We start from the raw sequence: 13645 nt of genomic DNA, 5'->3' as shown, positions 1-13645 counted from the left end.
TTGACATGACTACTGTCTCCCCACCTCCCCAGGCGAGGGCTGCATTGCTCTACGGTTAGAGGCCACGGAAACTCAGCTCCCCATCTACACGCCTCTCACCCACCACGGAGAGATGATGGGTCACTTCCGGGGGGAGATTAAGCTGCAGACCTCCCAAGGCAAGAAGAGGGAGAAGCTCTATGGTAAGTGGGCACGACCCCTCCCCTGCTCCCTCTTCAGTGCTGCTGGGTCGGGGACGGGAACGGAATAGTCTCTCTGCTGTGGCCTCAGACAGAAATGCAGCATCGGAGGGGATCTCAGAGGCAATCTGGCCCAACCCTTAGCAGGTTCGAGAATTTCCCTACAGAACCGCAACACCTCACAGCCACAATCACCCTTGCCTGGCCCCAGTCTTTCTTCCTTTTCACACAGGCAAGAGGTCATTTTTTCCTTCTCCTCTTTGCTTTACTTCTTGCTCAAAAGCACTCAAATCACGATGCCTAAAATGCGTCGGGCTTTAATTTTCTACTTGATCTATGAAATGATCAACTTATAAACGTTGTCTCATTTATCTCTCACCATAGCTCTGAGAGCCAGGTGCTACCCTTGTTCGGTAGATGAGGAAACTGAGGCACAGAGAGGTTAAGTGACTGGCCGAAGGTCACACACCGAGTAAGTGGCTGGCCCAAGGGGAAAGTGCAGGTTCACTCACGCAAATCCGTAAACGTGACGGGGGCCTCTCACACAAACAGTGAGACAGCAAGATGTGGGACGGTCTGACACCCCCTGCTCATGGGAAGGCCCTGGGCCATCATGGGTGCTGCCTCCCTTGGATGGGGCTCCTCCTCTGCCCTCTGGGGGCTCCTTTCTCTAGCAGGATGTAGACCTGAAGGGGGGACTTGGCACCCCTGCAACCATAGCCAGAGTCAGATATGAAGACGGGGTCCCAGTTCCCCATTAAGCTCGTGAACAGGTTGGCTTTGGGCACCAAATGCTCTTGTTTCTTTTATTTAGATCTGCCAAGACATATTTGTCTGTTTATCCCTTGCTGACACCAACAAGTTGGAAATGCTGCATGAAATGACAACTCTGGGTCACACGTGCCAACTCTCCTCCCTCTGGAGGCATGCAGGCATAACTAATCCATCACCGAACTCACACAAGGTCTCAGAATTTGCCCCCAGGCAGCCATTATTCACCTTCCAGCTTCTGCTTGCCAGCGGAAACCTCTCTGCCATCCTGGCCCAAACCCTGGGAGCTGGGCCCTTGCATGCTCTCACATGCTCTTTCCTGGCCCTTTTCTTGCAGACTTTGTGAAGACAGAGCGGGATGAGTCCAGTGTACCCAAGTCTCTGAAGAGCCTCACCAGCCAGGACCCCATGAAGCAGTGGGAACCTGCCAACAGGTAGAGGGGGGAGGTGGGGGGGGGTGTTGCCAGGGCTTCACTGCAAGCTAGCGTGGCTTTGCAGACCCGGGACTGGGAGTGGGGAACTGGAGCAGAGAGAAAGCAAGGACCCAGAGGGAAAGACAGCGCTGGCCACGAAAAGCCTGTCATGCTTCCAGCTCCGAGGCTTCTAACCACAAACCCCTGGTGTGACTGCAACAAGGCCAGGGAGGCTCTTCTGTGCTGCAGAGTTCGGTTCAGTTCAACAAACACTGGCTGAGCACTTCCAGGTGTCAGGTTCTAGAGAAACCAAGGCAAATTAGGAGGAGTCCCTGCCTTAGGAAGGTACATCCTACTAGGAAGATGCCCAGTCCAGGAGGCAGCAGCCCCAGAGATGGGCGCATGGAACAGCTGCAGTATTTCCTGAGGACCAGGGATATGAGCAGCCACGGCTCCAGGGCTAAAAGCCCCACCCTGTGACTAAGGCGGAAAAGCATTGTGGGGAAGTGCGTGCAGGCTGCTTTGGGCAGAGACCGAGCTGGGAAGAATCTGGACATCAAAGCCTGGATTACGAGGGGGACAGCAGTCCCCAAATAGCAGGGTCACCACAGCTCACTGATACGGTCTCAAGTTCAAGCCAGTGAGGTTTGTCATGGTGTCCACACCAGTTTACCTGCCGAGGGTGCAAAGCTGTGCCAGGTAGCCGAGCGAAATCCCAAAAGCCACCGCCAAGCCCAGCTTATTCCTCTCCTCCTTTCAGCCCCCACTACCTGTCCCTCCAGCCCTCGCCTGCCCCAGCCCCCCACCCCATGCACAGCAACTCCCACCCCCCTCCAGCCTCTGACGGTAGTCCTAGGCATGAAACTATCCCTTTCAATCTTTTTCGCCTACTACAATCCCCTCGATGAAAGCACTGCAGCTCTCAAATGTCTGCTTGACTCCAGAATCAGGATCAGTGTAGGTTAACAAAGTATTTTCCATTGGACCAGCATTAGAATTAACACTTACTTCTGAAGCAGGCTCGATGGATGGGAGTGGGATGTGCTCAGAAACAGGCTGGCTGAGCAGATGGGAGCTGGAGAGCGTGTGTTACAACCTGGGGAGCTCCCAGATGGGAGCTGGGGAGCGTGTGTTACAACCTATATATGCAGAACTCTACTTACTAGTTAGCTCTCCTGAGAGCGCCGTCTTACAAGGAAGGACGACACTCCTGTCACCAAGAGGCAGCACAGTGTGTGTCTCAGGGTCACCTCACCAGGCCTGGCCAGCCCCTTGACAGCTGTTAGCTGACTCCCCCACAGTCGAGGCTGCAGCCTTGACCTCTGTGACCTCCATGCTCATCTTTCCAAACACCTGCATGGCTGTCTCCATCCTGATGCCTCACAGACGTGCAAGCCGGCTGTCCCAGATGGAACTCTCCATTTACCACCAACACCCTACCACCACCAACAACCCCCATAGTCACTCAGCCCTGCCGTCCACGCCAGCCTCTCATTCCATTCTGCCCACTTGCTCACAGGCCTTCAGACTGTTGCTGGGACAGGTCAACCCCTCATACCGCAGGGCCTTTGCACTTACTGCTTCTTCCCTCCCTCCCTTCTCAGAGAGGCCCTCACGGGCCACCCTACGCCCAGGTGGTCCCAACCCTAGTCTATCTCTGCTCCTTCTGTTACTGTCAGTCAGACTTGAGCAGTGTATAAATATCTCGTTTCTCAGGCACGGAGCTTGTTTTGTTTGTCTCCCCATCATACGTTGGTTCCACGAGAACAGAGACTGTAGCTATCTCATTTACAACCATATTTCCTCCTATTGTTCCTGGTGTTACCAGGCACTCAGTAACTATTTTGTTGTATGAATGAATGAACGAATGAATGAATGAATCCACCACCCCAGAAGTGAAGGCGTTGAGGAGAGCCTGAGCGGGCATCAGAGGACACTCTCCTCAGGCTGGTGCTGACCTGGAGGAGCCCTGAGGTGTGCCTGTGTGTGTCTCCCCCGCAGGGTCCCTCCATGCAGTGGCTCCAGCATCACTGAAATCATCAACCCCAACTACATGGGCGTGGGGGCCTTCAACTACATGAAGCAGACCCCATCCCCCGATCAGCAGCCCACCGCCTGGAGCTACGACCAGCCGCTCAAGGACTCCTCCCTGGGGCCTGGAAGGGGGGAGAGCCCTCCGACACCGCCCTCCCAACCGCCCCTATCACCCAAGAAGTTTTCATCATCGACAGCAACACGGGGCCCCTGCCTCAGAACGCAGGAGCCAAGGTGAGCATCGTCTTCACCAAGGTCTCTCCCTTCCCTAGGTTTTCACCACCAGGAAATCTGGCCCTAGAATAGAAGCTGCGTGAGAGCAGGGATGTGCATCCACTTTGGTCACTGACTCATCCCCGGGGCCTAGAACACAGTAGGCTCTCGAGAAATGCTTGTAGAATCTCCGATTCTTAGCCTATTCGTGTAAACCTGAAAGGTTTTTTAAAAACAGGATTTAAAAAGTTTAAATATAGTGCCTGAGAAAAACACACTCCTGTAAAAACGACCTTCATTGAAAAATACGTTTCTGTAAGTAGTGAACCCTCGTCAACCTCCCACTCCCTGGAGGGCCCTGCAGAGCAGAGGTGGGAATTTCCACGTAGGAATGAGTCCCTCCCCAGCTCCGAGTTCCCCTCTCTCTTCTTAACCACGAGGGTTCCTGTTCCCATGCGCAACCCTCCTGTCTCTCCTGTTGAGGCCAATCTGAAAAAACAGCAGCTGGAACCAGGAATTCCGAAGGGGAGGAGAACAGCCAGCCTGCAGAGGGAGGGGGTTTGGCCATGAAACTTCGGGGAAAACCCAGCCGTTAGAGGGAACTGACCTGCATCGAGAACTGGTCCAGGCATCACGTGCCTGGAGGCCCGGAGCCGGGGAGGAGCTCGCAGAGCCGCCGCCTTAACCAAGCAAACCCACGCATGCGCGCCTTGTGCAAGCAAACCCACGCATGCGCGCCTTGGGCAAGCAAACCCACGCATGCGCGCCTTGTGCAAACGCAGGATCGGGAGCCCCCCAAGTTTCTAGTAACCACACGGTGACAGATGGAAACTCAAAGTGCAGACCTTAATTAACAGTGATTGAAGATGAACAAAATATCGTTCGCATCAGCTTCCTTTGGGGGCTGCCTGTACTGTTTATAATGACTTCAGGGCGCGGCTCTGGGCCTGTCTTCCCCTCTCTGAGGTCCTATGTTCCCCATGGCATTTTCCGTCGTGTGCTAAGAGGCAGGGAACGGCATGTTGTCAAGCACTGTTCCCCTCATCTCCCTCCACTTCCAACCCTCCCGCGCCTGGCCTGGCTGGAGTTTCTTCTGGATTGAAGGGCCATTTACAATTCTCTTTCTTAAGCTTTTTCTCTTAAAAAAAAAACACTGGACAAATGGAAGGAGGAAGGGACGGAGGGAAGGAGGAGGCGGGGACAGGACAGGGCCTGCCCCCGAGCTCAGCCTTGTCTATCTCTGTACCTCCAGTTTTCACAATTTGTTGATAATATTGTGGACCCTGGTCTTTCCGTAAGAAACCTGGGGGAAGGAGAAGGAGCCTCAGTTTCCTCTCCTGGAAAAATGAGGACAAAAGCCACGTATGGCGGGTCCTGTGGCACCTCTCTGGCAAAGGTCACCTCTTTGGCGACCCCAGGAAATAGAGCCGTAAACAATTACAAAGAACAAGGGGACCGTTTAAGTGAAATGTTTTAAGTTCCCAAAGTTAATGTCTCTGTGTACCCTCCTAACTGGAACAGAGCATATAGCTTGGAACAAGGAGGAGAGCTGTTTCTCCGGTTTCACGGGTGACAGCTTCAGAATGGGGACATCTGTGTAGGCAAGGGGCCCAGGCTGGGCTCTAAGCTCACTTCTCAGCAAGGAGACGATTAGAGGCAAGAAGCTGGCAGCTCCCACGCCTGCCTGCCACCCTCTTTGCTGCCCTTGACCCCCCCCACTGGGCCTGAGAAAAGGCTGTGGAAGAGGGGGTATCACCAGTCCTCCTATCACTGCCCCATAAAAAAGTAAGGGACCAGCTGTCCCAGTTTGCCCAAGACTGTCTCCTTTTTTGCGCTAAGAATCCCTCATCCCAGGAAACCCCTGAATTCTGGGAAAACTGGGACGACTGGTCACCCTGGACCGAAGTCATATGGTTAGAAAGAGGGCTCTTCTCAGACCCTGCTCGACACTTCACTCCTTTAGAAAACAGCCGACTCCGGAATCTGAGGAGTGAAATCGTTGTGGCACAGGAATCAACCCTGTGCCCTGGGGATGGGTTCGCTCACTCCACAGCCGTGGCTGCTATGGGAGCTGGTTTCTTTTCACCTTTGGTCAGGGAGATAAGACTTTTCAAAAGTGGTCTTCCCCAGTCTCCCCGCCCCCGCCAAGCCTTCCCCTCTCTGACAGTGACAGAAGCCCCCTCCTCGAGGGAAGACTTGCCCCATCTCCTGCTCTTTTCCCGGGGCAGCGAGCTTTGCAATCACCAAAATGCTTGCACCTGGGGTCCTCTTCCTGGCCCCGTCCCTAATTCTCTGAGGCGAGACCTCTCCTGTCTCCTCACTGAGCGTGGGCTCCAGGTGGCAAGCCACACATGTTTCTTTTCTCCTTGCCTCTTCATCAGAAACTTCCGGTCAGTGCCATTTTCATCCTCCTGCCCCTTCCTCCCTGTGCTAACTCATAGCAAAGGTCTTTGAGGATCCAGAGGGGGTGCAGAGGCTGGCCCAAGGGGGAGGGGCAGACTTCCAAAGTCTTTGTTCAAGGCCCCAACATTTCTGGTTATATAACTGCTTCCAGGTCTTTCCAAAGAGTAATGAGCAAAAGACCAAGTCTACATATCCCTGAGGCTAGCCTCCCCGACACCCCACATCATCTTGTCTCACTGGCACCTGTGCAAGGATGACATCTCGCCTCTGTCCCCTGCCCACGCTCACTCCCCGAAGAGTCCATTAGCCGTGGCTGTTTGGCAACTTCTGAGCAGTGTTTCAGCACACGCTCCATCAGTACGAGGCGTCACGGCCTGAACAGTTCAGTGCGTTTTCCAAGGGACCCACATTTTCTTCTCAAGAGCTTCCTTATTTTGCAGAAAGCAGAACCCAGAACACTCCCCCTGGGAAATTATGCCGTTGGCCAGAAAGTAAAATGTGTTCCCATTCCTGGTTCTCATAATTCGCTCAGCGGGAAATCACCTCCAGCAAGAGCAGTAATAAATCAGGAAACAGACCAACAAAGGAAGCTCTCACCTACTTTGGGGACACCATGGAGCTCCTTCGCTGTCCATAAGTCAAACAGGCATATTTTCTCGCTACTGGCTTGTTTCTTGATGCATATCTCCAGGTTGCTTCTGATTTTCAACATGAATGCTGTCCGTTTTCTCCTTCTCCCTCTGAGTGAGGACACGAAGGAAAGCACACTCAGCAGGCGCTCTCCGGGGAGAGGACTTTACGCAGAGGAAAGAATACTGTGTTAATAGGGAATGTCGGTCCCCTGAGCACAGATTTCGGCTGGTTCACAGCCGCCTCCTGCACCTGGGGCAGCGTCACACACTTGGGGGGCTCCAACACGGCTGTTAAATGGAGCTCCTTGACCTGGGACCCTCGATAAGCACAAGACTTCTGTTCCCCTGAGGGTCAGAGGAGAATTTGCTGAAGACGTAGAGGAGAGGCTGCGGGATTCTTGGGGGAAGCCAGGAAGGGAGGTCTGTTAGCAGCAGGGATGGGGGCACTGACTGTGGAGGGCAGGCTGCTCCGATGAGGATGAAGCAGGTGGTTTTGGATTGGGGTGCCATGTAAGCCCCCCTCATCCCTTCAGTGAAGTCCCCCTTGCTCACCGATGCTCTGGTGTGCACAGTTTCTGTGGTGGAAAATGTCCAAGGCAAGAGGTGAGGTTACCTATGAGATCATCAACATAGGAGTAACAGTTCATTCTCCTGCCTTTTAAAAAAAAGTTTTCTTTTTAGTCACAGTGGAATTCACATAACATAAAATTAAGCACAGCATGTTTCAAGTGAACGACTCGGTGGCGTTGAGTACACTCACAGTGCTGTGCAGCCACCACGGCCATCTGGTTTCTTTATCACCCCAAAGAAACCCCAAATGCATTGAGCAGTCATTCCCCACGTGTGTTTCTTCCCTGTGCATCCTCTTTCCCACGCTCCAGGCCCGGCGATGTGGGGAAGAGCGCGGGGGAACCTTTGCTTCCGGAGGACCCGCAGCTGACCAAGCCCGAGATGTTTGAGAACCCGCTGTACGGGTCTGTGAGTGCTTTCCCTAAGCCGGCTCCCAGGAAGGAGCAGGAATCCCCCAAGATGCTGAGGAAGGAGCCCCCGCCCTGCCCGGACCCGGGAATCTTGTCGCCCAGCATCCTGCTCTCCAAAGCCCAGGAGGCCGAGGGCAGCAAGGGGACGGGCAAGCCTGCACCCGCGCCCACGCCCTTCCTCAGCCCTACGCCCCGGCTCCGCTCCTTCACCTGCTCGTCCTCCACCTCCGAGGGCCGCCCACCGGGTGGGGACAAGGGAAGCCCAGGGAAGTCCAAGGCCCCCGCCGGCTCGCAGGTCCCGGTGCCAGCCAAGAGACCCATCAAGCCTTCCAGGTCAGAACTCAGCCAGCAGCCCCCGGTGCAGCGGCCACCCCTCCCGGTCAAAAGCCCGGCCGTCCTGCACCTGCAGCACTCCAGGGGCCGTGACTACCGTGACAACGCCGAGCTCCCCCATCTCGCCAAGCACCGGCCCGAGGACGCGCCGCCCGGCCGGGCCGCCATGCAGGTGCGCTCGGGGCGGAGCGGGTGCGCAGGCGCGGGCGTGTGATACGGGTGCACGCGGGCGTGCGGGCACCTGAGTGATCAGCACCACCGTGGCCAGGAGTGCGCTCAGGTGCACATGCACGGGTAGTGCATGTGTGTGCACGTGTGTGATACAGCCTACCATGCCTAGGAGTGTGCTCGGGTGCACGTGGGCTCTCCTCCATGTGCGTGAGTGTGCGTGTGCATGTGCGTGATACAATGACCCGGTCCAGGAGTGGGTTCCGAGAAACGGTGTTCTGGGAGCTGAGAATGAGAAAGGAGGTAGAGACAGAATTTGAACCCAGACTATCCCCAAAGTCCCTGCTACTACATTGAAAGGGTTAAAGGAGGGCCTGGGGGTAACTCTGAGTCCTGTAGGTCAGGCCCATAGGAATAAGGCTTCATAGATACAAGAGCCCAGATCATTTTTGTTACGTTATCATCATTAGTACTTAGAAATTTTCCAGTATTTTAGGGACTTCAGACTCAATGTCCCCTTCCTTCCTATAGAATAAGATTTCTTTATGAGCAAAACTAATAGTGGTTAAGAACAGATTCCGGAGCCGCACTGTCTTGGGTTTGAATCCCAGCTGTCCCACTTTCTGGCTCTGTGCCTCAGTTTACTCATCTGTAAAAAAGGGGGCAATCAGTGGAACCTGCCTCACAGGTTTATAGGGAGGATTAAATTTTATTATATATCATTACTATATGTGACAACTTATATGTAAAAGGTATGTATCATCCATTGCATATTGTTTCATAAGTATTATATATTACTCCGTATGCGTATAATATATATGCACGTATATTAGAATGCGTGTAAGTACTTAGAACAGCGTGCTGGCCCCCTTCAGCACTAGGTTAGCACTAAGCCTGCTCTAGCCCGGGGCATGCAAGGTCATGGGGACCTTTAGTTAAATCTGGCCTGGCGAGAATGCAGAGCTGACAGTCTTCTGTTTTTGTCCCACAGTGAAGCCCCTGGTGAGCTGCCAGCGACATGGGAGCCCAAAGGAGCAGCACGAACCTGCTGGGACCCTCTCCCAGGACCCCTGTTCGCTCCTCCTACCCAGCTTCCTACGCAGGGCTTCGTCTTTTTCAGGAGAGGGTCTAGCTTCTGTGTGGTCAGCAAGGTGCACTGGCTGTGAAACTTGACACCCAGCACTGAAGTTGGGAGGAAAAACCCACCTGATGGGCACCAAACAACCCGCACACCTGGGCCCCCAGCTTGATCTTGGTACTTGGGACCCAAGAGCCTTGTTCCGGCTGCCATTTTGAAGAAAGGAACTAAAGCGCTGATTTGTGGGTAGGGATATAAATAATAATAATAATAATAATATTAATAATAATAATGGCTACATGTAGGGAGCACTCAGCACCTGCCAGGTACCGTGCTAAGTGCTTTATGAACATTATGAGTTGAGTCTTTAGCCAACTAAAACCACATTCCCAGACCCCTCGGTTCAAAACAGTATGTCCTGAGTGGTTTGGACAAAGCATTAAAAATTAAGGCTAGTGCCCTCCTGTTGTGAGACAGCACTTGGCCTTTAGGGAGCTCTGAGGAATGAGTGGTTAATTTAGGGTACAGTGAACCTGGCCTTGTCTAGCTTCAGTGATGCAAACTGCTTTAGCTAAAGCTGCCGGGGTCCGGCAGAGCCGGCCCGGAGAACAGGGATCCCTGGGTCATCCTAGTTCTTTAGTTGGAAGAAGGAAGAATGTCAGCTCCTACTCTCCGGTGAAGAGATGTGGCTTCAGCCTGGACTGGCGATGCCCAGGCTCGTGCCAGGCCCCCCATGCCCTCCTGCAGGTGGGCAGGCACCGCCAGGTCATGGAATGAGCCACACCCCGAGCCTTATCTCATCATGCTAATAGAAGAGTCTATGCTGTTCGTTAGTTACTCCAGAAAGCCAGCTTTCCCACCTGGCTGCCGGCGAGGGCGGGCCTCTTGGTTCCCGGCTCTCAAAGCCGTGCAGCCTTTTCTTTCCAAACTCTGTGGCTTCTGGCCCTGCTTCCTTGGTTACTAGGAGAATGGATTGGTGATGCTTGTTCTTGTGTTGCTTTTTGACATCATGAAATTAATGTAGGAAACCAAATCCAGAAGTGCGTGTGAGTTCAGGAGGATGGGTGCGCGCCCCACATCCCCATGTGCGTCAGTCTGTGTGACCAATAAATTGTGCCTTTCTCACCTCTCTCACCTGCGTGGCATTTTTTCCTGACATTCAGCCACAGACATGCTTCTAGGCTGTCAGGGCTGCAGAGCGGCAGCCCAGGGAGGGGGAGATATCGAGGTTCTCGGTAGAGATGGGCCAGCATTGTCCTGACCAGAGGGGACGCGGTAGAAAGAGCTTGAAGTTGGGCATGGACCAGGACCAGTGGGAGACATCACACATCTCCGTGGGACTCCAGGCACACCCTGCAGCCACCAGACTTCCACCAGCATTGTCCCATTGCCACCACCGCCTGCTGTCCTGCAGCCACAAGTTCCTCCTGGCTTTTGTTAAGTGTTCATTGCTGAGCTCCAGAGACAGTAAGCACATGTAGACAATCGCCAGGTTGTGGGCCTCCAGACCCCCACGTTCAGGGGCAGCTTGCACTGCTTACGGGTCAGGGGGCAGCACCCAGCCCAGAGGGCCAGTGTGGGTGCTGCCTGGCCCTGCTTCCAGGCTGCCTTGGTCTGGGCTGCTGTCCCCACCACCTCAGGCTACTCGGCCTCTGCTCCTGTTCACAGATACCAGGCCTGGACTCCAGGCAGAGCCTGAGACAGTGGTGTTCTTGGCAGCCACGGAGCAAACCATTCACTGCCCTTCAATGATAGCACGTGGAGGCCGGCAGGGGCGGGGCTGAAATCCCAGCGCAACCGAGGCTCGTCGTCCACTCAGGTGCGATACCCTCACCCCGAAGGCTCACTTCCTGGTCCCTACGTGGAACTTGATCCGAGTCCCCAGGCACCCACCTTCTGACCTCATAGGCCAAGGGCCGAGGTGGAGGGGCAGCTGGAGATACCCAGACGTCCTTTAGGCCAGCCCTTCCTACACCTGCCACCCCACAGCTGAGGACCGGGCCACTGATGGCCATGGCACGTGGGGGATCCACCGCTGCCAGGGGGTGCTGGCGTGCTATGAGGGGCCTGCAACTCCCACCCCTACCTGGAATGGACACCCAGGCCCTCCTCACCATTTCTGAGGGGTCCCAGGAGAAGCGAGTCCAGGAGCAGCAGTGCTCTGAGTTCCGGCGGCCTGAGCAGGTACAGCGCCCCCCTCGCCTCTCCCCCAGGCTCCAACGCCGGCTGCGTCAGCACCAGGCAGGCTTGGGCTGTAGTGGGATGGACAACGGGGCCCACTGTGATGCTTGGAACTGGACACTGGAAATCGTGAAATTTAAGACGTTTTCCTCCTTGTCCTTCCAGCTGCTCAGCCCTGCACCCACCCTTCGAGGTCCCTGACCGCGTTTCTCCCTGGGCTCTGGTCCCCCACCGTCTCCTGGGGCCAGATTTTTCCGCCATGTCTGCTTTGCTCCCAATCCTGGGCCTGCCAGACACCCAATTCCCCTTCCAACAGCAGGATGAGAGGGGAACCCAGAAATCCCCACCTCTTTGTCATCTAAGTAATTTACCTCTATTTTGTTTCCGCCTTTCTTCACCAAGCTCCCTAACCAAGGAGTTGAATTAATAAGATTTCCTCACAAAAGTGTCCCCTAACCCCGACAGTGAATTCCATGTTCCCTGAGGTTACAGAAGCTGCTGGAATCACTTTTTCTTTAAGAAGCAAATTTTTCCTTCTTTGCATGACATGAAAGCTGGTTGAAAACAGCAGATTTTTTGGCAACAGAAAGGCGTTGTTGTCCTGATGGCCTTTCCCTAATAGCAGCCCGCGTTCAGCATCCCCACCGCCAGCACAGCTGCTGCAGCTCCAAGCTGTCTGCCCAGGGACCGGGGTCAGGGGCAGCTGTGCCGCTCCTCCTTCATGGGCTGTGATTCTTTTTCCACGCCATTTTTTCCACCCGATAGGAGGGAAATTAGTGAGTCATTCAGAAAAGCTCTCTCCCACAGCTACCTTCCCTACCCCAGCCTACAGGGTCTCTCTCTTCGCACGTCCTTAAAATAGTTTCTTTCTCTGGCAAACTAATTTCCATGGAGATCCAGCAATCTGAAGGTCTCGAAGCCTTCTGCAAGCCCCAGCTCGAAGCCTTCACTCTAGCAGAAAGAAACCCTTTATCATGCAAATGTCTGGTCTCAGCCCCACAGACACCTCACCACCACCCTACCCCCCACCCCACCAGGGTCCTTTTTGGGAAACCTGCACTGTGCAGGGAACAACGCCGGCAGGTAGAGTCCGGGCAGGGACAGTCTTCTTTGTGGTCTGCACTGGTCAGCTCTTGTCGCTCAGATCCCAGCACCCAGCCGCTGGGCCGGACTGGGAGTGGTTTTACACGGGTGTACACAGCTCGTGGTCTCCTCTCAACCGCGTGCTGATGGCGTGTGCTGGGCTTTGGGATCAGCACATTCATCAAGGGGGACCATGGCGGGGAGGGCTGGTATATCTTGGGCTGTGGCATCGGAAGGAATGGGGTTTAAATATCTTGTCTTTCATTTCCTAAAAACACGATTTTGTACCAGGCACTTAGCTTTTCTGAGCCTCAGTCTCCTCATCTATAGAATGGGGAGAAGGGAGCCTTCGGCAGGGTGTGGTTGTACGGATTTGGTGGGCTCGGGTCTGTGCCTGGCCTGTCACAGGCGTTCATTGAACCTCAGTCCCCTCCCTCTTCCTGGGAGACAAGACTGTGTGGGAGGGCCCCGTGGGGATTCTCCACACAGAGCAGGAGGAAAAGGTCCAGGCCTGCAGGGAAGTCCCGGAAGGAGGTCGGTAAAGGCCTCCCCCGTGTGGGCAAGAGTATCACTGACAAAGAAGGACGGGAACCAAGGGGCAGGGCGAGCCTGGGCAAGCCTTGAAGACAAGAGACCTTGAGGCCAGATGGGCTAGTTGAGGCCAGGGAGACTAGTTGAGGCCAAGGGGACCAGTTGGGTCTCTTCAGCTACACAGACCAAGCTACTCCGAGAACCTGAACCAAGGGGAGTGGACCTGGGGACATGCAGGGAGCCCCTGAGCTGGCACCCGGCCGTACTCCACAGCGGTGCTGGCCGGGGCACCTGGCCACTGGGACGAGCTGGCAGTCATCCCGGTCACCACACAGCAGCTCCGTGACCCACGCAGTCCTGGGCTGGTCTGACCCGGTGAGACTCGGCTCCGGCACGTCTGTTTCTCCCTCCATCGGCTTCTTCCTATTTCCCTAACCAAGTAGATGACTCATAGCCCATGCTTTACCCTGCAGGGACGCGAGCAGACAGGGACACGCAGCTGTTCACGTGTTTAGGAAGGTCAAGAGTGGGGTGAGGCAAGTGAGGGACCCAGCGCAAGAGGTGAGAGGCGCTCACTCTCAGGTGCCCACCTGGACATGCTCCACCTGGAACTTAGCGTCCCAGGGCCTCGCTTGCCTCACCCCAG

General features: G+C 54.9%; 1 protein-coding gene across 2 annotated transcripts in view; it reads left to right on the top strand.

Moving 5' to 3' along the window:
* Window positions 1–10336, top strand: part of INPP5D (inositol polyphosphate-5-phosphatase D) — a 132276-nt gene extending 121940 nt beyond the window's left edge. For both annotated transcript variants that reach the window (XM_073807099.1, XM_033859532.2), the window contains 5 exons: window positions 33–182; window positions 1288–1384; window positions 3365–3631; window positions 7527–8130; window positions 9118–10336. In XM_073807099.1, coding sequence (XP_073663200.1) covers window positions 33–182; window positions 1288–1384; window positions 3365–3631; window positions 7527–8130; window positions 9118–9120 — 1121 coding nt within the window. In that variant the 3' untranslated portion in view covers window positions 9121–10336. The remainder of the gene's footprint in view (window positions 1–32; window positions 183–1287; window positions 1385–3364; window positions 3632–7526; window positions 8131–9117) is intronic.
* Window positions 10337–13645: the final 3309 nt, after the last annotated feature.

The sequence above is a fragment of the Tursiops truncatus genome, chromosome 7, assembly GCF_011762595.2.
Source record: "Tursiops truncatus isolate mTurTru1 chromosome 7, mTurTru1.mat.Y, whole genome shotgun sequence".
NCBI lineage: Eukaryota > Metazoa > Chordata > Mammalia > Artiodactyla > Delphinidae > Tursiops > Tursiops truncatus.
The sequence above is the reverse complement of the archived record's forward strand: the minus strand, read 5'-3'. Positions and strand labels throughout refer to the sequence as shown.